General features: G+C 41.1%; 1 protein-coding gene across 4 annotated transcripts in view; it reads right to left on the reverse strand.

Moving 5' to 3' along the window:
- Positions 1 to 256: 256 nt before the first annotated feature.
- ADGRF5 (adhesion G protein-coupled receptor F5) overlaps positions 257 to 20,532 on the reverse strand; it is a 76,966-nt gene continuing 56,690 nt past the window's right edge. For all 4 annotated transcript variants that reach the window (XM_038395922.2, XM_043510151.1, XM_038395921.2 and 1 more), the window contains 8 exons: positions 18,609 to 18,758; positions 15,403 to 15,608; positions 13,691 to 13,870; positions 10,929 to 12,329; positions 8,979 to 9,020; positions 8,820 to 8,879; positions 5,697 to 5,781; positions 257 to 4,349 (listed from right to left, as the gene is read on the reverse strand). In XM_038395922.2, coding sequence (XP_038251850.1) covers positions 4,270 to 4,349; positions 5,697 to 5,781; positions 8,820 to 8,879; positions 8,979 to 9,020; positions 10,929 to 12,329; positions 13,691 to 13,870; positions 15,403 to 15,608; positions 18,609 to 18,758 — 2,204 coding nt within the window. In that variant the 3' untranslated portion in view covers positions 257 to 4,269. The remainder of the gene's footprint in view (positions 4,350 to 5,696; positions 5,782 to 8,819; positions 8,880 to 8,978; positions 9,021 to 10,928; positions 12,330 to 13,690; positions 13,871 to 15,402; positions 15,609 to 18,608; positions 18,759 to 20,532) is intronic.

Here is a 20,532-nt window from a genome sequence, read left to right on the forward strand (position 1 = left end):
AACCGGCTGCTCTTTCTGTAAGCAGTGGACAAAGCAGGCGATGCCAAACGATTTTAAAAGGGAGCATTGTGCAACTTTAAACGAGCATGTTCCCTAATTGATCAGCAACGAAACAATGTTAACCGGGATGACTTTAAGTGAGGAGTTACTGTATTAGGAAGAAAATCATAATACAAAAATAAAGTGCTCTCATTTGTAAAGTACTATAGACGTTATCCTACAAATGGAAGACATTAACAATTACTTTTTTTAAAAAAGAAGGGTTGTAAAATTACACTGAAAGAAGCTGCATAGGATTTACCAGAATTTGCCCCAAAGAAAAATCTTTTAAGCAATGGAATGGAAAGTGGCTAAGGGAAGCTCCCCTAGATTTTGAATACACTTTATTGTACGTTTTTGAATTCCGAATCCCCATGTAGAGAAAGAAAGCTGGATTAGCCAGACAGATGTTAGATAATGTTGTTTAAATAACCCGTGATCTTATGTCAATCCTTAAGAGACTGTGTGACTGTTAAACATGGGTTTTATTTTTCTTGACAAACTTACCTTTCTAAAATGCAGCTGTTGCATAAATGTATCTTCCTTGGGGCAATGTAACAAGCCTACTCTAAGCTGTGATGGCTAGCACATGACAGTGTCATGAAAAAATCATTGCACAACAGTTTTCATAGTTCACAGAAATGAAATGTGAATTTTACAGTGTATAAACTCCAGAATTGTTGAGCAATTACTAATTCTGCAGGTCAATTCTATGTAGGGAAATGTCAGCAATCACAGTTATAAGGCTTACATTTGTCATATGTGATGTAGCGCCTTTCATACTGGAGGATCTCAAAGCATTTTACAGATGTAGGCTAAATCTGCACTTTAGGCATACACAGGTAGCACTGGGGGACGCTGTGTCAAAGGATACCCCTTTGAGTCACAATTCCCTCCTTTGCCACGCTTTGTGTGCTGGTTCTGCTACTGTGGCCAGCAAGTTGGAGCAGTAGAACCAAGGTTCTGAGCATTCGAGGCCACCTGCTCCAGAAAAGGAGGGAGAGTGTAATACTGCTTGCTCTTATGCATTTGGACCCAGAGTGCAATCAGCCCATGTGCAGGCCAAAGGGAGTTCTCACAACTCCTTTCTCCCTTACACAGCCATGTGGTACAAATCAGAATTGTTTCCTCCACTTCACCTTCCCAAAGGTCCTGGACCATTCATCAGTGAAAAAGCATTTTGATCCCATGCTTAACCAGGCACATGGAGCTGCTCTTGCACACTCAGACTGATGAGGGCATCAGGATCTGCTATAAAGTCCCATTCCCAGAGGACAGAAAACCCATATTACACAATCCACCTTGCAGTGATGCTGCAGGGGAACTGGCGAGGAGCACATCTCGAGGTGGATGTGGTTATTGACAGTAGTTCAGTGTCAAAAATTTAGCACCACAGGGCAGGGTTGATGCTTTCACTAGGGCCACACCTTGGCACTGCTCTTGCATAGGGGAAGTGCTCAACTGCCTGTTCGAGACAGCTTTAGGGAACTTAGGCAGGGCTGAGAATCTTGACTGCAATCTTATCCCCCATCCTTGTGCTGGGGGTTAGGATATAGATAGTCAAGCCTGTCTGTAAAGGCCTATACTCTAAGAATTTAGGTGTATTCTTATCACTTGGCTAGTTATAGAGGTATAAAAGAAAGAATCAAAATCACTATCTGCCGGCGTAAGGGCCTTCTCTCACTGTGACAGTCTGGGGCCCTGTGCTTAGGCTAAGGCCTTTGGCTAAGCAGCAGGGGCAGCCCTAAGCTGGGAAGCGACCGGTCACCTCCTCACGTTCCAACCTAGTCCCATTGAAATCAGGTGCTATTGGGCCGCTAGGATACAATCCTGTCCTGATAATGCCCATCGCCTCCAGAGAAAGGGAAGGGCCTAGAAGATGTAAAAGGAAACTTAGCTTGATAGCATCCTGTCTGGCAAGAACTCACTTATCAATAGCTGGGATGTCAAATCCTCATTTCTGTGTTTGTTCTATCACTGTCGTTCCTATTTCCCTATTGTTTGTCTGTATAATCTCTGTCTGGTTCTGTGATTGTTTCTGTCTGCTGTATAATTCATTTTGCTGGGTGTAAACTAATTAAGGTGGTGGGATATAATTGGTTAAATAATCATGTTACAATATGTTAGGATTGGTTAGTTAAATTTCAGGAAAATGATTGGTTAAGGTATAGCTAAGCAGAACTCAAGTTTTACTATATAGTCTGCAGTGAATCAGGAAGTGTGTTTGTGTAGTGGGGGGATGGGAACAGGGAATAGGGGTGGGGAAATTGGAATCAAGTTCTGCTAAGGGCAGGAATGGGAACAGGGACCAGGTAAGGCTCTGTGGTGTCCGAGCTGGGAAAGGAGACACTAAGGAAGGAAACTGGAATCATGCTTGCTGGAAGTTCACCCCAATAAACATCAAATTGTTTGCACCTTTGGACTTTGGGTATTGTTGCTCTCTGTTCATGCCAGAAGGACCAGGGAGGTAAATGGGTGAAGGAATAAGCCCCTTAACACTGGGGATGTGCTTGTTGCATATTCCCCATTAGGTCCCTTTTCAGCAAAGCACTTAAGCACATATTTAAATCTGTCCCTGCTCAGCAAAGCGCTGAAACACTTTGATATCAATGAGACTGAAGAAAGCACCTGAAATGAAGCACATGCTTTGTGCTTTAGCAGCATAGGGATGGACTCCTCTGAAGTAGGATCTTTGTCCTCATTATGAGGCTGGAGTCATTCGGCAAGCACACCACAGTGCTCTCATTACTGCAGGATCCATTTCCTGTTAGCCATTGAAGCTACAACCCATTTACAATACCTCACACCTATTCTAAGCTCTGAGAATAAGGAGGTCATTTCAAAGAAGAACTTTCACACTGGAGGAGATTTTAAAGCAAAAAATAAATTGGTGGCGGTATAAAGAAATTGCTTGACCAATACATCTCTATTTCCCTTCTGCTACCATCCCACACCCTTGTGTAATAGTGACATCTCTCTCCCCACAACACAGGTTTCATTCTACAGTGCAGTCACAGGACCAAATTTGCCCCATGCACATGTGGGCCTAATTCCACTGAGGCCAAATGGAGTTGCACCCATTGATAATGGTGGTGAATCTGGCCCCTAATCCAGAACTGGGTGAATTTGTGAAATACCTTATGCCAAATTTTGCATGAAGAGTTCCTTTTATTGCAAACAATGTTGTCTTTGGCCATGAGTGTTTTGCAGGCAAATCTTGTAATCCTGTGCTTAAGACATCAAAATCTGCAGCCATGGAAACAATTGTGAAGCTACAAATTCAGCACTGTAATAATAATAATTTACACACCTTTCATCCTGCCTGGTACTCAAAGTGTTTTACGGTAGTACTGATCCTGCAAGCCCTCCGAGTTTGGGCCTACCATTGTTGTCAATGGAAGATCACTGAGCGCTTACATGATGGGACCTTATATACATATACCACAGGAATGCAGCCACCTGTGGGGTGGAGTGCAGCAACCAACCATCTCCTAATACATAACGTATCAGTGAGAAAGGGGGAATTTTAGCTAAGGATATAAGGTAAGCCATCATGTTCTTACAAAAGTCCGATACAGGGCCTTCAGTGTTAAACCAGAGCAAGAAACACTTAGGTTGTTAAGTCACATCTGACAGACCTCCCTGTAGTAATCATCAGGGTACTCCAGGTCTCAGAAGGTCAGCACTCTGAACTATCTCATCTGGGGCTTGAACCTGTCATTCCAGGAAATCTAGATAGCTCAAGCAAGAAATTTAGACTGCTAAACCATCTGCCCTCTACAGGAGCAAGTAGGAGGGAGAGGATGGGCTTGGATGTATATATGCATGCATTTGGCATCATTCAGAAAATTGGCAAAGCGAAACTATTAAGACCATGTGAAGTTTAGTGTAGTGTCATGGCTCAATCCTGTACAGTGCTGAGCACCTCCTCGTTGATGCTGATCGCCTTCAACTGTCACTGAGATTAAGGGGAGTCCGTCATAGGGTTGGACCCTATGTGGAATATTTTAAAATTTCTTTTAGCATTAGTGATCTCTTTAACATTCCACATCATGAAATTTTCATACATGTTAAATAGAAAGGATGCTTGTTAAAGAACACTCCAAGACACAGTGCAGTCTGGGTGATGTCCACTTCTCTATGATTCACACAGTATTTTTTCATTCTTTTGATGTATTGCAAAAAGATACAGGTCCTTTCTCACATTCTTGGTTCAACATTTGCAACATGTCAGTGAAGCACAGAATATGTGTTGGAGGTAGGCTCACTAAACGAACCTGTTGTTTCTGTGGAAGAAATTTTGTATTTTCCTGAAAAGAAAAAAAACATGTTTTGGAGTTGAAGACACAATAGCCCTGAACTGGTTGATTCCATCTGGACTTGGGTTACATCACAGACCACAAAAACAACATGACTTGTGATTTGTATCAGATGCTAACACAGATAGATTACATTGACTTGCATTAGATTATAAAATTTAGCAGTTGTTAGTTGTTGGGCTTCATGTGATGTAATTGAATGAGTCTGTTTTTCATTTGACTATTTCTCTTCAATTTCTACCTGTATTTTATCAACTTCTATCCTCTCCTCTTATCTAGGATATACAGCATCCTCTTTAATAAATCCTCCCCTAAGGGATGCGTCTGTCTGAACCACGTGCTTCTCTGCACCTGTCGGCTTTCCCTCAGGCCTTACTGTAAAAACTTCTCTATGATCTTTTTAATTTGACATGCCAGCAATTGGTTTGAGTGGAGCCCATCATTCCTGTATTTCTAAATATCTTCTCCAAACAATTGAGACCTGGTGGTTCTGCCTGTCTAAGTGGCCTTATGCATTGAACTGAAAACATTTTAGAGAATGTTTCCATGGAAGATCTGGACTTTAATCTCTTACCTAGCAGCCTAAATTTGTCCCCATCACCTCTCTCTTACTTTCCCTATGTCATTTGTACCTACCTGTACCACAACCACTGGCGCCTCCCCAGCACTGCACATAAGTCTGTCTCTATGTGTTGAGAGGTCCGCAACCTTCACACCTGGCAGGCAATTCACCATGAGGTTCTCCCAGTCATTACAAACCCAACTACCTATATTTCTAAAATCAAATCCCCCATTACTATTGCCTGTCTCTTCCTAATAACAGAGGTCCCCTCCCTGGGAGGGGTATCCTCGGTATGAGAGGATACCATGGCATCATCTGGAAGGATGGTCCCAGCTACAGGATCAATTCTTTCTTCTGCAGCTTGATGTTCTCCTTCCATAAGAATTTCATTCTCCTTAACAGCATAGACACTGTCAGACTGGGGTGGGACTGTTCTACTGTCTCCCGCAAAGTCTCCTCTATGTACTTCTCTGTCTCCTTAACTTCTCGAGTTCAGTCACTCTGGTCTCAAGAGCCTGTACTCGGTCTCTGAGGGCCATGAACTGCTTGAGATGACTGAGTTTTTTAGAAACTTAATCTAATGAATTTTTAAACAAACTTTAATAGGCCATCTCTAGCTCCCAGTTATACTGCTGTAAATTCAGTCATTCTACTGCCTTCAGCTACTGGAAAATGGAACTCCCATTTTAGAGAGAGAAACACTATTTGAAAAAGATTTGAAAGGACACAAAAATCCTGTCTGTTGTCCTTGTTATCACGTAGCCATTGTCACATACCTGTTTTACCAAATAAGTTGTTTAGTGCTCCTGAGAATGGAGAGATCATGGAGAACACGGGGGCAGAATCACCCAGGGACGTTGACTGTAAGATGGAAACTGGTTTTAGTTAAAGTCAGGAACATTTTCTGCAGCTACATTTTAAAAGAGATTGTGTGAATAGAATGCTGTTCAGTGGAGCACACAGGAGGCATATAAATGGGGTGTTGGGCAGGCTAGATAAAGAAGCTTTTTAAACCAGTGGTTCTCAACCAGGGGTACATATATCCCCGTGGGTTCACAGGGGTCTTCCAGGGGTTACAGCAATTCATCTAGATACCTGCCTAGCTTGACACCAGGCTACATAAAAAGTACTAGCGAAGTCAGTACAAACTAAAATTTTGTACAGACACTGACTTGTTTATACTGTTTTACATGTCATACACTGAAATGTAAGTACAATATTTATATTCCAATCAATTTATTTTATAATTATATGGTAAAATGAGAAAGTCAGCAATTTGTCAGTTACAGTGTGCTGTGACACTTTTGTATTTTTATGTTTGATTTTGTAAGTAATTTTAAGTGAGGTGAAGCTTGGAAGTACGCAAGACAAATCAGACTCCTGAAATGGGTACAGTAGCCTGGGAAAGTTGAGAACCACTGCTTTAAAGCAATCTATTGCAGAGGGAATAATGACGCTATTGAGGCATCCAGTAGCATTCAACCTATCAGCACAAATTAGAGCCTTCACTTCTCTCTGTGTTTGCTTTCTTGTGGCTTGCTCTGTTTGGACTGGATTGTGGTTTTAGACTGAATTTTTTGTGTGTGTGCTGTCACTCTATTATTTGTCTGGCATATTCTCCAGCCAGGAATATGTACATTTATGGTAATGATCGTGGACAAGAGAGAAGCAGACAGTTTAAACTTAAAATAAAGTACAAGACACAGCCACAAACAGCCTCTGCTTAAATAGCGCATATGACATATGGGGGTAGACTACAGGGCCTTTCACTCCAGACAGCAAAGGGCTTCTGCCACTTGTGCTCAATGAGAATTCCCATTAGCATGGCCAGTAACACTAAGGCTGACATCCTCTTTAGGTCAGTCATCAGCAGATGAGATTACCACAAGCATTTTAGCAAATCAGATTCCATCCACCAGAGGGCAGGTGGAACACAAACTATCAAACTATAAAATGTGTTAGTCTCTAAGGTGCCACAAGTCCTCCTTTTCTTTTTATAAAACAATTGGTATTTTACACAGGGGCAGGGAGAGAATGAGTTTATCTTGCGGGAGATGAAGGAAATTTCCTTTATGGAAAAGTCCCATAGAATTCTATTGGGCTGGAACCAACAGGGTTCTCCAGAGATAAAAAGGGGTTCAATAGAAATACTCTAAAAGCCTACAGAATGTAATGAGATCTCTGCAATAGATCGATTTAAACTTTCTATAGCAGGGTCCTCATTCCCTGTTAAATGTGATAGTGTTTTTATAAGGTTCGTCAGACTGAATCACTGTGGAAAAAAGGATGCAATTTAATAGATTTGAAACACAAGTTCATAAGGTGATCAAGGAAGAAGATGAACGTGAATTAATTATTTTTAAGAAGGATGATCACACAGGGTGCAATCTGCTCTGCTTACTCTCTGTTTACTAGGCAAAACTCCCATTGAAGTCAAAATCTTGAAGGGTGCAACTTCCACTGATGTTGCTGGGAGTTTGAGTTGGCCCAATGTGGGCTTTACCTGAATAAGGAGTGAGTAAGGAGTGTGTAATTTTAGTTAGGCTAGTCATTTCTGATTGGAGTGGCTCACTGGATGAGTTTCAGATCGAACACTATTACCCAGTCATAACAACAACCCAACCAGAGGCTGCAGATTAGCAGGCACCAGATGAACAATGACATATTTTTTTAAAAAGCTGTATGGAAATGATCCCAGTCTGACAGGAGGCTGACACGCTCTTTACAAAGAGTCTGTAGTGAAGGTGTGTTGGTGAAGTCCTCTGTCAACCCACGGAATAAGTACAGCACAGGCAGGCACAGCACAAGCTTTCCTGTACTGTCTGAACAAAGTGCCTTAACCCTTTATGTGGCGGTATCAGCTCTGGGACTGCAAGTGTATTTCATCCTGCGATTCTAATGTGCCTGCCAGTAAGGGTGCTAATCTGTATCAACTGCAGCAGTGGCTTCACGACAGATATAAATCATTCTTCTGTGCATAAACTCCATTGTCTCTCATAGGTCCATATTTCTATGAATTTAACCATTTAAAAATGTCAGGGCCACAGGAATGGCCATACTGGATCAGACCCATTGTCCATCTAGTCCAGTATCCAGATGCTACAGAGAGAAGTGGAGGAAACCCTGCAGTAGGAAATTATGGGATAAACCTGCCTGCAGAGAAAGTCCCTCCTGACCCCCAATAGTCAGGGCATGTCTACATTGCATCTGGGAGTGAGCCTCCCAGCCCAGGCACCCAGATTCATGATAGTGGGGTTCTCATTGTTGTGTGGACCTCACAGCTTGGGTTGGAGCAAAGGCTCTCAAGCTTGAAGGGGAGAAGGTTGGAAGGGGTGGCCATGAGAACCTGAGCTCTAGCCTGAGCTGCACTGTCAAAGCAACATCTACACAGCTATTTTTAGCGTGCTAATGCGAGCCCCGCTAACACATGCCCTTCGAAGCTGTCTTATGCCCAGAAGCATGTGGCTTTCTATCCCTTCCTGTTTGTAGTCAGTGGGCACTCCCTCCAGAATCAGGCACCCCATTTGTTTCTATGGTCCTGTGTGTGTCAATAGTAGAGCTGGTTGAAATGTTTTGAATTTCAAAAAATCAACCAAATTTCAAAGTTTCAAAGAAATTTTGAATATAATTTTAAAAAGTAAAAATATTGATTAAATTTTCGTAACTCCACCTCCCCCATTTTTGACCAACTATAGATCAAAATATTTTGAATTTTGAAAAAAGGGGGAGATTTAAAAAAAAACAATTAATTTCTCCCAGCTCTTTTCTTTTTTGAGCAGTTCTAGTAAATAAGTATGAATATAAAATATGATTAATGATTAATATTGATTAAAAATACATCTGGGGCACCGCAGAGAATTAATAAATAACTATGAAATCGATTCTTAGAGAGGACTAACCTTTGTTTGCTGCGTACTCCATCTTGCAAATGAATATTTGTTCAGCAAGGCTTCTAATACCTGTGGTTTGCAAACAAAGTAAATCAGTAAATCCATGCAGTCAATTCAAATAAAAAGCATATCTTTGTATCAGGTGTAAGACATTAGTTGAATTCTTACCTTCTTGTCCCTGAGAGTTCCAAACACCAGAATGAATAATCCCTATAAAAATATGATATTTAAATATAAACAATATATGCATTTGTCCACATTCAACCACACTAGAGCATTCCCCTACACCATTTGTCTGTCTTGACTATTTAAACTATAAGCTCTTCAGGGCACGAACCATTTTTTGCTATGTGTTTGTAAAGAACCTAGCACAATGGGGTCCTGATCTTGTCTGAGGTCTCTAGGCATTGCTGTAATATAGATAGCAATAATAATTCAGCTCACAGAGGTGACACAAACCAACACAGACAAGAAATTTCCAGGTTATGGATGTCATTGTGTCTTTAAATCATCCCATTGTTCCTGGGTACTGCATGAGAAGATGGTAACCAGTTAAATGCCCTGTTCTATAATGCAGTAGTGCTTATTCAGTGTTTCCAGAATATTAACTGCTATTCTTTTCCAGGCTGTTACTGTGTGGTTAACATGTTGCTATCAAAAAGTACTATGCAAAGTGACTAGGGATGTACAATTTTGAAGACGGGGGAAAACAACATTTTTTTTCTCTTTTTGTTTCAGAAAATAAATGAAATTTTGTAAAAAATTGAAATATCTAAAGTAGTTACTTGTTTATCAAAATTAAACTTGATTGACTTCTTTAAGAATGAGAAATGTATTATGTATAATTTAGTAAGCATATAAATTATGGTATATATATGTTTGGTATATTGATGAAATAAATAAATATAATTTTTATTGTTTTGATTCAGATAATAAGGACAAATACATCTAGCATTAGGGATGAGCTGCAGCTGTACACTCAGGTACTTGGGTGCATTTTTTTGCCTAGAGAAACATTTTGTTCATTTAAAATACTTATTAAAATTAAAAATATTTTGAAGGCAAGAAGTGCATCAGTAATATTATTTTAACATTACTCTACAAATTATTTCACTGAAATATTTCATATAACAGTTCCTTTTCCAATTTTCCCCAAAATTTACAATTTTTCCAGACCAGGCAACACCCCCCACCCCCAATATCTTTTCCAAAAGTTTCCTTTTCCCCCCAGACCTGCACCTTAGTGACCCAATAATTCTGATAGTTATTTTCAATTTTATAAAGCATTTCACCCAGGGAATCTGAGTGGTTTACACATATGAATTATTATTTGTTAACAGAGCTGGGTAGAGAAAGGTAATTCCATTTTATGGAGAATTTGATATTTCAGAATTTGTTGGGTGTTTTTCTCATCTGCAAAGAAACCAAAAATTTCAAAATTCTCAGTGAAAGGGAATACGGTCCCAGCTCTAGAGCAGTCTGCCTGATGGGATGCCATGGAGCTATAGACCCTGAAAGCCCAGAGCAGAATGAAAAGCAGAGAGAGGACTAGAACCCAGGAGTCCATACTCTCAGGTTACTTCATTAACTGTTAGAACTCATTCTGCAAGTAAAAATCTTAGCTCATGATTGGCAGAAAACAGGGTTGGTCCATTTCAGTTGTTTACTTCCCACTTATTATTATTATAAATTGATGAGCAATTATTAGTATTGCTCATCAATTTATTGTGTCTTTGATGCCTTAGATCTGGACTGCTGTCCTACAATCCCTAATTATTTGGAAGTGATAACCTGCTAAAATAACACTGGAGGAGACAGAATCTGATGGTATCTCAGGCTATGTAATAAATGGGAATACATCCTTCACTATAATGAATCTTGATCCCATGCACAAAGTAGAGCTGTTTGCGCAATTTGGGGAAAGAATTGCCTTACAACTTGTTGGCAGAGACCTTGGGAGTAGGGGTGTCACCTGCATCTGTGACCAGTCAGTAAGAAACACAATCTATTTCCTGTAACTTCAGAAGCATGAACGTCTTTAGTCCTTCCTGTCTTCTTTTTCTATGAGTCTGTGTTAAGTGGTCATGAAAAATAAAGCAGTGCATACATGATACTCACTTGGAAAGCATTGAGGAGAGTAAATAGTATATGGAATACTATTGAGCTGTCTTTGCTAAGGGTTGCAAGTCCAAATCCCCAGGTAAGGCCTAATAGTGGCGTCAGAGTGGCAACATTTTTGATGGCTTGAATCAAGGAGCTCCTCTCCTGCTTGCTTGGCTTCTCCCCAATAGCAGGCCTTAGTATTTTGACTAGGATTACAACCGCAATGATTGAATTCACAGCCACAATGATCAGCGCGGGTACAATGAAGGCAAGGAGAGCTTTGCTTTTCTCCCAGTTGAGCCAGCAGGCATTTTCCCTTCTATAAGCATCATGCGGCTGAGTGACAGCTATGGTGATGACTGATATAATAAGAGGGCACCCATATCCCAAAAAGAATGCTACAGCTTTCTGGATGGTCTTGCTAGTGTCATGTAAAATGAAGACCAGGCGATAGAAGATCATGAGGCCCAGGGCAAGCATCCAGAAAAAGACACTGAGGTAGAACAAGTGGATGAAAAAAGTGGCAGCTATGCAGACGTTCCCATTCACTAGCTCCTTTGTGTCTTGTAGGGAGGCAGCGACAATGAACCAGATGTCTGCAATCAGAAGAGACACAGCTATGTTCAATATACAGACATGACGCATGTAGGAGGTTCTGTTTTTGGTCACATATTTCCATACCAGGGATTCAATTAATATGCAGATCATCAAGCTCGCTATGGAAATGCTCAGGCCGATGTAAGTAATGTAATCTAGTGGCTGCAGTGGGATTTCTGGAGGGGTGGACTCCAGATTGAGCGACATCAGAATTGAGAATGAAGTCAAGTGACTGCAGGTGCAAAGTATATTGTCTCCTTCATCCTTCGGGTGACAACCGGTGTCATCCCATCCTCCTGCATCATCAGAGAGAGAGAAGTTCCAAAAGACACACTGGGGCTTTTCCAGGGAAGAATTGCTTTTGGCAAATGTCAGAGAGATCTGGAAGTCCGGAGGGAGCGTACTGTTCGAGGTTGTTGTCGTCATCACCAAGCCATTCACAACCATATCTGTCTTGTTGGGCTTGGGCAGAATATATCTGAGAGTTGAGAAAGCCACGGTGATGATGGTCGAGTTTGGTTTCAAGTTCTCAGTTTCATTTCTTCTAATTAGCACATTACCGCTGAGGTTTGCTGAATTGGGGAAAGTAAAGTTCTTATTATACTCCAACGTGCTATTTTTTGTGACAATGATACCTTGCAGCTGAAGGTTGGTGTGGTTGATAGAAGGAATGTTATTATTAGTTGGCTGGAGGGACCGGGAAAATCTCTCCACTGAATTCAGTAACAGAGAACTCTTCCCTGTCTGCTGATTGTTCAGATCTTTCCAGGCAGGTATTGTGGATCTGTTGACAATAATGTCCACTGTAGAGAGGAAATTCTGTAATAAAGACAAACATCTGGTATTAATGAAGTTCTTTACGATCATTGTTACTATCAATAATAACATCTGAAATTTATCTTTCTAGCCTGGCCTCTCTCCTTTTCCCCAGTCTCAAGCAATCCCTCAGATCTTTCCCCCAGGATGTTCTATCTCCAGTCAGGGTCACTGAAAGCAGAGATGCTCATCTTTCCTTCTAATACTGCTACACTTTTGCCTGGCTCCAGTCCTGGCTCCTAGGTTTGCATCTTCTTTGTTATCTCTGACTTCAGTCTCTCTTCTGCTCAAACATCCAGTCCACTTAGCTGGTGTAAATCAGCAAGACTCTTGTTGAAACTTGCCATTTCTTCCAGCTAGATCTATTACTAAAATTCAGCCTTGTCCTCTCTAACTCCACTTCCTGACTATTCCTTGTTCATCTCTTGCAATTCACCTGTTTTATTGCCAATTCGTTTCCCTTGCCTGATAACAACCCCTCCACATTTATCCGCTTCATTTTTCCCATACCTGCTCCTAACCTGTCATTCCTCAACACCAACCTCTGCCATTCACACACGCTCTTCACCTCAGCTGCCTCCCAGGTTTCCATCATTTCGGTTTCACTCATGCCCCAGATAACTCATAACCTCTCTATAAACACCATAATTTATTAAAGAAACAATCTCCCAAGTCCTTCCTCTATAAATCTAGGGGAACCATCTTGATTTGAGTAACTGTGTGACCATACCACCGTAACCTCTGTACTCCTCCTTTTCTCCACTATCCCTACTGTTTATCAGGTTTCAGAGTAGCAGCCGTGTTAGTCTGTATTCTCAAAAGGAAAAGGAGTACTTGTGGCACCTTAGAGACTAAGAAATTTATTTGAGCATAAGCTTTCGTGAGCTACAGCTCACTTCATCAGATGCAGTGAGCTGTAGCTCACGAAAGCTTATGCTCAAATAAATTTGTTAGTCTCTAAGGTGCCACAAGTACTCCTTTTCTTTTTACTGTTTATCAGACTCACTTCTGTATCATGTCTAAAATGAAGACCAGAAGCTCTGTGGCAGAGACTGTTTTCTATGTTCTGTAAAGTTCCTAGCACACTTCTAGATGCTGTACAGATAATAATCATCCTCTCTCCTGTTGTTCCAAACATGTCACCCTTTCATGAATCCTTTCATGTAAAAGCAAAGCTCCTGGTCCTCACCTTCTAGGCCTTTCATAATCTTGCCTTCATCTGTATTTTTGTTCTTATTTCCTCTTACCTTATCACTCCCTTAGCTCCTCCTTAATCCACGTACTAACCAATGAGGGAGTATATTCCCATCTGATGCAAAGGCCAAAGAGCCAACCAGCTTCTATAAGGCTTAACTGTAACTTACTGTCATTGTGCCTCGCTCTGCGTCTGTTGGGATGGTTGAAACCAAATCCAGAATGGTAATTACTGCCCCCAGGTTTGCAGATGAATTGTTTATTTCTTGTTGTTCCTTTATTGTATTATTATGAAGAGTCTCAAGATATGTGGCTAGGTGTTTTGCTGGCTGGGGACCAGACACCAAAGACTAGAATGGAAATTAAACACGATGTTACATATATGCAATGCACCTTCAGTCAAGATACACAGTGAGTCCATAGGGAAAGACATATAACTCCTGCACCGGTCTAGTTGGACAGAGGAACAGGGTGACTGCAGGTGATTTCTAGAAGGGAAGACAAAGGATGCAGCAGCAGGACTGTTGTTGTATCCAATGGACAGCGCAGATTAGAAAGGGAGTTATGACAAAAGCAAAAATGGGAGTGGTCCTACCAACCGCTCAGCCAGACACCATGCTGTGGGAATTATTCCAAGCCAGGGACTAGCTGACAGCAAGGGATGGCTTATGCTCTGGAGCTACCTGTGAAGAGATGCCATATGTGTGGGGTGTGTCTGCAAATAGAGGGCCACTGTTACTGAGCAGTGTAAAGGCTGTGGTGGACAGAGTCATGGTCACCATCCAGCCATTGAAATATGAACAGAGGGCAGGAATATGCTCATGGGAGTTGCAAGCCAGCAATGATCACTGGCAGCATTACAGTAGAACCAGAGGCAAGAAGCAAGTATTGTGCTAGAGTTGGACAGCTCTGGAGAGAGGCTTGATTTTGTCATAATTTTCCTCCTTACTTCCTCTGAAGGCTCTGTGTTGTGGTGACCCTCCCTCTGGCTGTGGAGTGCCATGAATGCTCCATTCAGAGCTAGTCATGGTATGTGTACTATATACACTCTCCTACAGCAGATAAAATTCCTACTACTTCTAACAGCTAAGGTTTATTCACCTTTAAGGCAAGTGGTAGAAGCCTATGCTTATGGTCCCACGGTTGGTTATGTGTGATATAGCACACACATTGTGATGATGAGTATGGAATAAAGCCTTGATTCAGGACAGCACTTAAACACATGCTTATCTCTAAGGATGTGCTTAAGTCTCACTGACTTCAATGGGACTTAAACACATGCATACTTTTAAGCACATACTTAAGTGCTGTTCTGAGTGAGGAATGCTAGTGAGAGACCTGGACAGTAATATCTGCACAGTAGGTAAGTATCGTGCAGACTAAGCCAATGCTTTCTGGTTGGTAACCCCTTATTCAGCGTCAAATATTTGCACTACCCCCTTATATTTACTATGGAAACAAGCACAAAAAGTGTATCTACAGTAACTGCGCTCAGCCTCTATAATTTATTTGTGTGTGTGTTTCGAGAGGTTGACAGAGAACAGTAGACCCGGCAGGCTAAGGGTGTGTGAAGAGTGGGGGAGCGAGATTTTCTTTGTTTTAGACTGTACTAGAATTTTCAGCGCATCACAACCTTGTTCCTTCGGTTGGCTTGATAAGCACTGCAATTACTCTGCCGCACTCATAACTCCCCGTAGCCCATGGAACAGGGAGTTTATTACCTAGCTTTAAAAGCCCTTTTAATTGAGCAGTTGCATTTTTCCAGTATTGAATGTCTTTTTAAATGGTTAAAGTATTTTGAGCAATAGAAACAAATTGAAAGTCCCTTCTACTCTTTATTTAAAACTTCTGAAAAAACATGAAAGGAACACGAAGTTGTTACCTCAGCACAACTGAGCAGTGTGCTTATTTGGTCAGATATGCAGCTCTTTCTAGCAACTTCCCAGCTGGTGTTGTTACACACATAGATTATAGTCCCTCTGACGGGGCTGCTCGTGCCATTCACATCTTTAGAGTCTGGGCACGGTTTTATTATCTGTGCTCCTTGCTGTCCCATACCAATGCTGTTAGAGCATGTAACTTTATTTTCTGTATTAAGAAAAAGAAATAAATGGATGACAGGGAATAGAATTCTCTAATTTCTCTGTATTTTCCTTATTACAGATAATTTTCCTTCTGGATATAGATATTTATATATATATAGATATACATACATAATTCCCTGGCATTCCTCACTATAGTATTGTATCTGCATGCCTCACAAGCATTAATGAATGAAACCTTGCAACGCTTGAGAGACAGAAAATTTGTCTTATCTCCAAGATGAAAAAATCAGCACTGAGTAACTTACCCATGGTAATTTACAAGAATCCTGTGGCAAAAATGAGAATAGAGCCCAGATCTTCAACCTAGACCTAGGACCTTAACCACAAGAGCATCCTTCTTCCTAAAACAATCACACAATTTTCAAAGCACTGTGAAAGCATGGACAAATTTATTAGCAGACATGGGCTCAGGTTTGAAATGTTTGTATCCACAGCTGACCTATCCCAAGTTAAGAGGTGTTTGGATACAGCATTTTGGTTTGGGTTGATCCTTAATTATAACCCACCCTTAGATATAAGTTTCGGGAAGCTGTTTGCCTGCAAAAGCACACAAAGATTTGCTGTTGTAGTTGATAAGAATAAATCACAAGGATGGGTGAATCTCTCCAACTCTTCTTCTGAAGCCTGAACAGAAGTTTTTCTGAGGTTCAGCAAGGTTTGGTTTAGGACCCCATCCACTCATGTTATTAATTTATTTTATTTTCATTTTCATGTACCTCAGCACTTGTTGGTTCCAGGTGGGAGCAGAAATGGAAGAGCTAAAATTCAACAGTTCTCATAGATTTCAAGGCCAGAAGTGACAATCGTGATCATTTAGTCTGGCCTCCTGTAGAACACCGGCCACAGAACTTTCTCAAAATAATTCCTGGAGTATATCTTTTAGAAAAACACCTGATTTTGATCTAAAAATTGTAAGTGATGGAGGATCCACCAGGACCCTTGCTTGGTTAATTATTCTCACGGTTAAAAATTTACACCTTATTTCCAGTCTGAATTTGTCTAGCTGCACCTTCCAGCCATTGGGTCATATTATATTTTTCTCTGCTAGATTATATTTGTTCCCCATGTAGGTTCTGAAAGACTGTAATCAAGTCACCCCTTAGCCTTCTCTTTGTTAAACTAAATAGATTGAGCTTCTGGAATCTGTCCAGAACTATAAGGCATGTGTTACAATCCCTCAATCATTCTCATGGCTCTTCTCTGAACCATCTCCAATTTATCAACATCCTTCCTGAATAGTGGACACCAGAACCGGACTCAGTATTCCAGTAGCTGTTGCACCAGTGCCAAATGCTGAGGTAAAATAACCTCTCTACTCCTACTCGTGAGTCCCCTGTTTATGCATTCAAGGATTGCATTAACCCTTTTGGCTACAGCGTTTCACTGGGGGCTCATGTTCAGCTGATTATTCACTGTGACTCACACATCTTTTTCATTACTTGCCATCATGCAAACATGGCCTACATTCTTTATTGCAAGACGACATTTAGCCATGTTAAAATGCACAGTTTGCTTATGCCCAGTTTACCAAGAGATCCAGATTACGAGTCTATATCAGTGACCTGTCCTCTTCATTATTTACCACTCCCCAATTTTTGTGTCAACTGCAAACTTTACTGGTGATGAAGTATTTCTAGCTCAAATGAAAGTAGGAAGTACCAAAAATCTTATGAAAAACACATCTTTTTAATTTCCAGCCCAATTTTGCAGACTCCTGAAAGTTTAGAAGGTTTGAATAATCATCCAAGCCCCAATTTTTAAAATTTGTCTGGGGAGAACATCTCTGAATATGTGTTTGTACAACATCTAGCTGATGAGGGTGTCTAAATGCTACTGGAATACAAACCATAAATAGTAATAAGGGCTTGATTGTGAACCCCTTACTTGCACTGGGAAGCAGTTACTCTCACAGATAGTTTCATTGACTTTGATAGGATCACTTGGGTTAGTAACTATTCACCAGTGTGAGTCAGTGTTCACAGTCTTCCTCGAAAGCTGTTTAAGTACGTGCTATATTAACAGAAGATGAGGGGACTGAAATTTCTACTGTAATGCACAGGTTTAGTGGTAGGCAGTGCAGCTACAGCTGATCAAACAATGGAATTTCCATCCCAGGGGAAAGTCCATATATCAACATTTGTTTACATTCCAAATGAGAATAAAGAAAAGGAGTACTTGTGGCACCTTAGAGACTAACAAATTTATTTGAGCATAAGCTTTCGTGAGCTACAGCTCACTTCATCAGATGCTCACGAAAGCTTATGCTCTAATAAATTTGTTAGTCTCTAAGGTGCCACAAGTACTCCTTTTCTTTTTGCGAATACAGACTAACACGGCTGCTACTCTGAAACCTGTCAAATGAGAATAAAAATTCAAAAACCAAAACTTTCTGTTGAACAAAAAATTGCATAAAAACTCGATTTGGAAATGTTGAAAATTTAATTTCAGGTTAACATTAATCTGTGTCTGCCTGACCTGCTGCGAGTTGTAATTTTGATATCTAAAGTCACCATTCTCCTGTATGGGCTGGGCTCCTAGGCCAGATTACATTTCCTACATGTGTCCTTCTGGGTGAGCTGCTGTGGTGCATTATGGGAGTCGCATGATCATGATGCATCATGGGTGATGTAGTCTAGCTAGAGAGTCCAGCCTGTGGGGAATATTGGGGGCATGAAGCACCAGAGCTATAATTCCTATGAGGCACCAAGGCAGCTCAGATGACTGCAGAGATCAATGTCAAACTGAGCCAAAACAAAACACCTTGTTTTGGTTTTCAAAATTTCAGCAAAATTGACATTTTTTTATGACAGCAATATTTTCTGTCAAAAACCATTTAGATAGAAAATTACCAACCAGATTTAACCACAGCACATGCTGCTGCATATAAGCAACCTCATTGGTACAATACATGTCCTTTGATTTGGCAAATACATCAGGATTATACATTCAATTGCTGTATATAATTACCAAGATTTCTTCTTACCTGATATAATACTTAGTTTCATAGGTGAACTTTTGACCTTATCTTGAATGTGGTTAACAAAGGTACAATATGCCATGACATCTGACTTCAAGTTGCAGCTTTCTGTGTAATTGTATGTGTAGCACACTTGGTTTCCTTGTGTTTTTCTCACTACAAAGAAAGATTTTAGGTGTGTTAATGTAATCATGGGCAGCAGGTATTGAAGGCCAGTGGAGGCTAAGCCTCCCCTAACCCAGGCCGTTGCTCCACCCGTGCTCCAACCCGAGACCCTGCTTTCACTCCCCCCTCTCCCCTGAAGCTGGCGGGGGTTCAGTTCCAGCTGGTAGCCTGGAGCTCAGGGATCAGGCTGGTGGCCAAGGGCTGTGGTGGCCAGAGGTGGCTTGGGCCAGCCCGGGGGTTGGGCCAGCTGGGGCTCCTCCGGTGCCATGTGGGGGTAGTGGCACGTGTGGTCAGGGCTCTGGCAGGTGGAGCTTCGGGCAGAAAGGGCAAGGCCTGGGGACTAGCCTCCCTGAAGGGGGGGCAGGTTCACCCTCTTCCCGTGAATGCAATAGTTTGGTTCTGTATCTAGAGTACAACAGGAAGTGCTTGTGAAAACCTCCTTTCTCAGCCTCTTAAAGAACAGCTTTCTCAGTCCTTCTAGGGATAGTCTCCTACTGTTCGAGCTCATGATCTTCTGCTGCTATGCTCATTCCTTGCTACTTTCTTATGCTGACTCTTCTGTCTACAGACTGAGACATATAGTTTAAGCATCCTTCTGGGCTTCCACTATGAGAGCAACTTTCCCCCAAAGTCCTTTATGATGCAGCAACAGTGGCAGGGGTAGCCATTTTAGTGCAACTCTTTCATTTCTGCTCTCCCTGCTTCTGCTGAAGCCTTTCAGTTTAGGTTAGGATTTTTAACTCTTCATCTGGTGACTCTCAGGTTCCGCACTGTCCTCAGTTTATCTTTCAGTCATCCTAAGGGTCTTCAACAGTAACCTCTCCTGTGTTGTTCTCTGCATCCTACTCACAAGCCTAATGATCCCCCACCCCCAGTCTCCTCCTGCTTTACACGCCCTCCCAGAAACCTCAGGCTAGCACATTGTATCCTTTAGTAGTCTTCTAACCAAGGAAGGTTAGATGCAATTCCTCTCAGAGCCTATCCACAGCGATGTTAAATTAATCTAAATGTCAGTCTCCAATAACTGATTAGCTGAATTGCTGAGGGTGTATGTAATTTCTGAGAATATTTTTAGTCAAATTAATGAAATCTTTGACTTTATTACATTTCTGTTCTTGCTTATTTTAGCTATAAGCAGAGTACAAATTCATGGCAATTGCTGACTGATGCAAACAGAATGTTCTATATCTGCATAATTAGATGGTTATTCCTCTCTCTTTTCTAATCTCATGATATTTGTTAATTTTTGAGCCACTCAGGAACTTCGACTGTACACAATGTGCTAAATAATCGGTAGAATGTATAACTGCACTAAATTCAAAGACCTAGAACCACAGACATTTACACTGGAAAAGTCCTTTTGTCCATATGCTTGGTGAATATGGGATAGTTTCTTACATTGTATTCTTGAAAGTTTTGTCCCATTTGGTTTGGTTTGTGGAGTTTTCACCACTAGCTTTGAGAGGCTATTCCATCGTCTAGTAGACATTACTAACAGGAAATGTTTCCTCTTACTCATCTTAAATATGCTTTTGCTTAGTTTCATGGCTAATAGCCCTACACACTTGAGCCACCCTTAATGATGTCTCTTTCCCTGGAGTTTACGCATTTTAAATGCTTGGGGTGGCTATCATATCAACCTGAATCATAGCTATGCATCCAGTTACATGGACCCACATGAAAATTATGATCCTAAATTTTGAATATAAAATAAAATAAATGGCTAGAAAATGTTGGCAAACTGATGAAAGCTGATATGAAAGTC

This window comes from Dermochelys coriacea, chromosome 3 (assembly GCF_009764565.3).
Source record: "Dermochelys coriacea isolate rDerCor1 chromosome 3, rDerCor1.pri.v4, whole genome shotgun sequence".
Lineage (NCBI taxonomy): Eukaryota > Metazoa > Chordata > Testudines > Dermochelyidae > Dermochelys > Dermochelys coriacea.